General features: G+C 35.8%; 1 protein-coding gene across 1 annotated transcript; it reads left to right on the top strand.

The window, feature by feature from the left end:
- The first annotated feature begins 434 nt into the window (after positions 1–434).
- On the top strand, positions 435–3,893 carry LOC131069838 (glycosyltransferase family 92 protein RCOM_0530710). The gene is made up of 2 exons (XM_058005415.2): positions 435–963; positions 1,770–3,893. Exons 1-2 carry the CDS (start codon positions 738–740, stop codon positions 3,422–3,424), a joined length of 1,881 nt encoding a protein of 626 aa, XP_057861398.2. The 5' UTR covers positions 435–737; the 3' UTR covers positions 3,425–3,893.
- Positions 3,894–5,737: the final 1,844 nt, after the last annotated feature.

Raw genomic sequence — 5,737 nt, 5'->3', positions numbered from 1 at the left:
TAGACAAAGTGATTTATTAAACCATTTAATGTCAATTTTATTACAATCAACTCTTTACTATTATTTATGAATGCTAAATATTTTTAAATTTGATCTATCTCTCATACTTTACTTGGATTTTTTAAATACATGCATGCTAATTTAAAAGGACTCTTCTTTCTATTATGGATCACTCAATGTAATCCAAAATATAGATGTAAATAGCTAGAAATGATGTTTTCATTTATATTAACAAGCCTCAATTTAAGATGTAACCAAAGTCATTTTATTTTTATATTATTATATTAATTTTTTAATAATTAAATGATTTCTTAATTTTTCCATATTAATATTCTATTATTAAATTTATAAAACATTATATAAATTACTATGGCGTAATCATTGCACCTTTTTAGGTGCAATTGGTAGTAATATTGATTTTTACAAAGCGTTTCGGTGGGTTTTCATCCATGCTGTTTCACAGCCTAATATTCCGCTTTCATTAAAGTTTGGCAGTTTGTTGATTCGATCTGGATGCTTCACATATCCTTAACATGCAGTCAATTTGCTGGTTAGAACTGGATGCTTCACAGACTCTTAACCAGCAGTTAGCAATCTCCTTCAAACTCCTGAAGATCATGATGATATATTTTTCCTATGGAGGCTCTGGCTCTGGCTCTGGCTTGTATCTCTCTGGACTTAAATATGAGTGGTTCTGGAGGATCCGGATGAGATACTTTCTTTTCTGATCCAGAGCCATGGTGGAAGATTGTTGCTTAGATGAGAAATGGGGGCTCAAGGACAGATACTCAAAATTGTATCATCAGAAGATGGATGGTAGCAATGATAAAATCAGGGTGAATGGAAGTTCTACTAAACTTTGTAGAAGTGGGGATTCTCTGGGGAGAAGAGTGTTGGTGAAGAGATTTCTGATCTGTATGGTTGTTTTCACCTGCTTCTTCTTCATAGCCAGGCAATTCATCGGTATGTATCATGGTTTTCTGCATCATTCTCTTTATTTAGAAGATATTTTACCAGTGGAACAGGGACAATTTTGAACAGAATGGAATGATTGAAATTACAGAATTTTTTGTATGGGTATGATAACGTCATTGAACCTGAAAGTGTGTTTTCTTGTTTTTTTCTCTGGTCTTCTGGGCAGGCCCACTGACCTTTTAGTTTTGAGTATCTGATCAAGTTTGTAGATTAAAAAACAGACCTAAAATATATGTCTAGTGGTTTTGTTGGGTTCACAGGGACCTTGTTGTTTTGTTTGTGATGTTTTGCAACTGGCTTGTCTCGTTATAGATCAGTTAATGATGAAATTGAATGTATAGGCCTGCTACTTTGTGTTTCCTAAGCCCCTTTCATTGACCCATTAATCAACAGATCGTAAAATAAAAATCCTCAAACCCAATTGCAGGATTTTCCTCTGTTTTGGTCCCATAGGTCAATTGGGTACTAAATCAGTTGATGGTATTGATAACCAGATAAGAAATTTGTTCTGTCATAGACCCGTTTGCTTCAGGTTATCAAAAAGAATGAGTTTTTTGTTTATTTAGTTCTTGCATCTTTTACAATTACATCTGAAAAATATGTGATTTACTATTGTCAAAATATTTTGTCCACGAATTATTGAAAGCTGAATTGATTTGACAGCTGTGCCAAACTTGAGTAGTTTTTTTATTTAAACTTTAATGTTGACTTCGGATGGGAATGTCACACATCCTCTTTGAATGGGGGATGCATTATTTTTGGTTTCTTATGTAATTGATTTCATTGTGTCGCAGACCTATTTCATCCAACTACAGAAAAACTTCTGACTCAAGCACATCATCCTCGACTCCTCCGAATAAGTAACGCAGTAGAAGAAAGAGTTGAGGATAAGGATGATTCTCTTTTTGTCCAAGATTTGGCCCTCTTTCCAGATCATGTATTGGTGTTTTTGAGTGTATGTAATAAATGTTATGTCCTGCAGAAAGAGGACTGTGAATGTGTATATAGGGAAACAGGGAGAACCTATAAAGCTCCAGTCATGTCTGTGGATTTGAAAGAACAAGACTTAGAGATTATAAGGTGCCCGCATCCCCCACAGCCAAAATCTGCACAAGGATATAACTTAACTATAAATCTCAAGAAAAAGGGATTGTTGGTCCCTTCAAATGCCCGGTATTGGAATGACAATTATAGATGGAAAATGCTGGTTTATGAAGCCTTAATTGAGGAGGACAATGCAATCTTGTTTGTCAAAGGATTGAACTTGAAAAGTGGCAAGGTTTCTGGCACAGATAATCTATTATGTGTTTTCAGTTCAGATCTGGACAGTAATCTTCTGCATGATAAGGATTTAAAGAAATTGGATGCTTCCGGTTTGGAAAATAAGGTTATTAAAACTAAGGTAATAATGGCTGCTCAAGAAGTGATCAGATGTGAAAAGCCTGAGGGCATAGATATACGGGGTATGAAGGCTTCTGTATGGGAATTTAGAAGAGGCTTGTTTCCCTCTGTGGCTCTGCCTATTGATAAAATCATAAAGAATGCAAAAGCTATGAAAACATTCAGGCCTCTTCATAAGGTCTGTGCCTGCACAATGATTTGGAATAAAGCTTCGTTTCTGAAAGAATGGATTACATACCATGGATATCTGGGCATCCAGAGATGGTTTCTTTATGATAATAATAGTGATGATAACATAGAAGAAGTGGTGGATTCCTTGGGCTCCTTTAATGTGAGTAGAATTGTATGGCCCTGGATTAAGAGCCAAGAGGCTGGTTTCTCTCATTGTGCATTGCGAGCTCGTGAGGAATGTGAATGGGTGGCATTCATGGATATAGATGAGTTTATAAATCCTATAGAATACATTCAGAATGGGACCATGTTCACTGATTCTGCTGAAACAGGACCTACCGTAATGCAAAGGCTGATTGACAATGCAACATCTGTGGACACTAATGCATTGAAAATAGGTGAGATCAGAATTGATTGCCATAGTTTTGGCCCATCCGGATTGACAAAACATCCAGTTGAAGGTGTGATAGCAGGTTATACCTGTAGATTGAACAGAACAGAGAGACATAAGTCCATTATTCGCCCATCTGCATTGAACCTGAGTTTGTTAAATGTAGTTCATCACTTCCATCTCAAATGTGGGTATCGTTACAGAAACCTTCCTAGAGGTTTTGCAGTAGTTAATCACTACAAATACCAAGTGTGGGACACATTCAAGGCCAAATTCTACAGAAGGGTGGCTACTTATGTAACAGATTGGCAAGAGAATGAAAATGAATCCTCTAAGGACCGTGCACCAGGACTTGGAACAGAACCCATTGAGCCCTCAGATTGGCCTGAAAGATTTTGTGAAGTTTCAGATACATTTCTCAGAAATTTCACCATTGAATCCTTTACAGATCCTGTCACTCACTTGCAACCATGGCAGCAATTATAAAAAAAAATGTTTCTTATTGGCTTTTTACTCAATCCAGGTTTCATCATACAATGAGCATTGCTCAAGTACATGACTGACACTACGCTGGTTGAGCTTCTCATCTTTTCCCTGGTACAAATCTGTCCATCAGAGTACCATGCATTTATATTTTTTATTCTTTTTCTTGAAAGGTACTTATTCTTGCAGAGCTCTCAAATGCAATAAATCATGGTTCTTTTAGCATACAACTCTAACTGTATATGTGTATAGCAGCTGCCATTAAAGATTGCGCTCTTTGTAAAACATTGGCAGCATCAACTTGAGGGCCTTGAGGAAGAAAATGCTGATCTACCTTGATTAGTCTAGTATCATTGCATTTAGTGTACTTGAAAAGGTGTCTGTGGAGCTCCATGTTCACCAAACATAAATGTACAAGATAATTAAAGCTGATTGCAACAAAAAGATTGGCTGTAAGCAAAACTTGGTTTAATTTCAGAGCTTAAAGTACAGTAAAGATAAAAGAAATTAGTCAATATCAGAACTTAACCAATCTAAAATTAGGACAACTGTGGCACTTATGAAGTGGCGACCAAGCAAGCTGGCTATTAAAGTCAATCTTTTGTGATTTGATCAAAATATAGTAGTGCAGTTATGGAAGCCTTATCTAAACAACACCATTCTAAAAACTATTAACCAACTCATAACTCATTATCAAACAAAGAATATTTACCCATATTAAATTAAAATAAACTCTTTTTTTTAAATATTGAACGAAGAAAGGAGAATTACACAGAAATGAATAACAATCCTTAGAAAAGACTGCACATAAAGGAAACAATAAAATAACCAGCTACAGCTGTTCAAACCAGCTCATCAAACAGTGGCAAAAAACAGCTGTAACTAGACTGCAATATACAATGAAAATACAAATTTGCTGATCCAATTAGCAATGTGAGCAACATAAAAATTACATCAAATAGGCTAACAAATAATATCTGAAAATAACCTTGAAGCACATTATACATGAAATCTTAAAAGCCTATTCAGATTTGAACATTTCATCTCTCTTTGAAGATGCATGAACTGGAGGTTGATGCCATTCAGTTGTCTGCTAATCTGGCTCCATCTTTGCAATTAATTTTCAGCTGAAAGCATAAAAAAAACTAGCTGGAACATAATGTCCTATTTTTTAATGTTAGTAGCAGGAGATTTCATTTTGCCTGCAATGGTTTCTTCCTACACTTCGAAGAGAAGCTGATGTGTAATGGCTTCCTTGATAACTGTCACCAACCTGCATGTATGACTTACAGCTTCGTGGGAGCCTCGTGCATGCTGGCAGCGGTTTCTTTCCTCTTCGTATTCCATCCGGAAAGAGGTTTGCTTGTGTCTACGTCTTATGGCTCTTGTCGGTGCCGGAGTTTGTAACGGCAAGTATTGTAACTGCTGTCCGGCATATTGCGTGATCTGGATGTTGGCTTTTCGTCTCCTCCATCTCAGATTTTTCAAGTCTTGTCCTTTCTTTGAAGGAGGTCAGCAGCTCGTATTTCGGAGTATGGAAAAGTCCTTAAAGAGAGACTATTATATATTTGTATGAGTGATCATTCAGGGGTGGGCTTTTTCGACAATATCTTTTGTAGCGTCTTTGTATCTCTTCAGCATATATATATTCTCTGTCTTCTCATGTATGATTGAGGGATGATTATTATATGTCTCAGAAAGCTTCATGCTGGCTGTATTGTAGAAGCCTTCGGTTTCAGATGTTATCGGCTTCATCTTCTGATGTTATCGGCTTCATCTTCTGATTGTTAAGGGTTAACAATTGTGTCTAGATCATTTAGTTTGAGAGCTTTTGTATTCAAATTTGTGACTTCAATAAAGTTTGATTTTTGGTGTGGCTAGGTTTTTCACCCTTAGGTGGAGGGTTTTCCTAAGATAAATATTTGTGTATCTTGTTCTTGTGAAATTTTTTTGTTTCAGATTTTCGTGTCTTATGTTTCTGGTTCTAACATTAACACTAGTAAAACATTGGAGAATCTATTTCCTAAATGCATTGTCTCATAGTATCCGCAATCACATAATTTTAAAAACCATAAACAAAAAGAGCTTCCTTCCATCTTCAAGCATTATAAAAAATAGCAGGAAAACGATTAAAAATAAATTTCATTTCTTTTTAGCTCTAGTATCAAAAAATATGCTTCAAACTTTAGCTATGTTGACAAAAAGGACACTTAGCTGCATGCACTGTTAAGAATTTAAAGCTTATCACCTACATGAAGTTTATGATGCAAAAATTTTTGAGACAAAAGTTGAGCATTTGCCTCAGCCTTAGAGTTC

The sequence above is a fragment of the Cryptomeria japonica genome, chromosome 6 (assembly GCF_030272615.1).
Source record: "Cryptomeria japonica chromosome 6, Sugi_1.0, whole genome shotgun sequence".
In the NCBI taxonomy this organism is placed as follows: Eukaryota; Viridiplantae; Streptophyta; class Pinopsida; order Cupressales; family Cupressaceae; genus Cryptomeria; species Cryptomeria japonica.
Note: the sequence above shows the minus strand (reverse complement) of the source record. Positions and strands in the feature narration are given on the sequence as shown.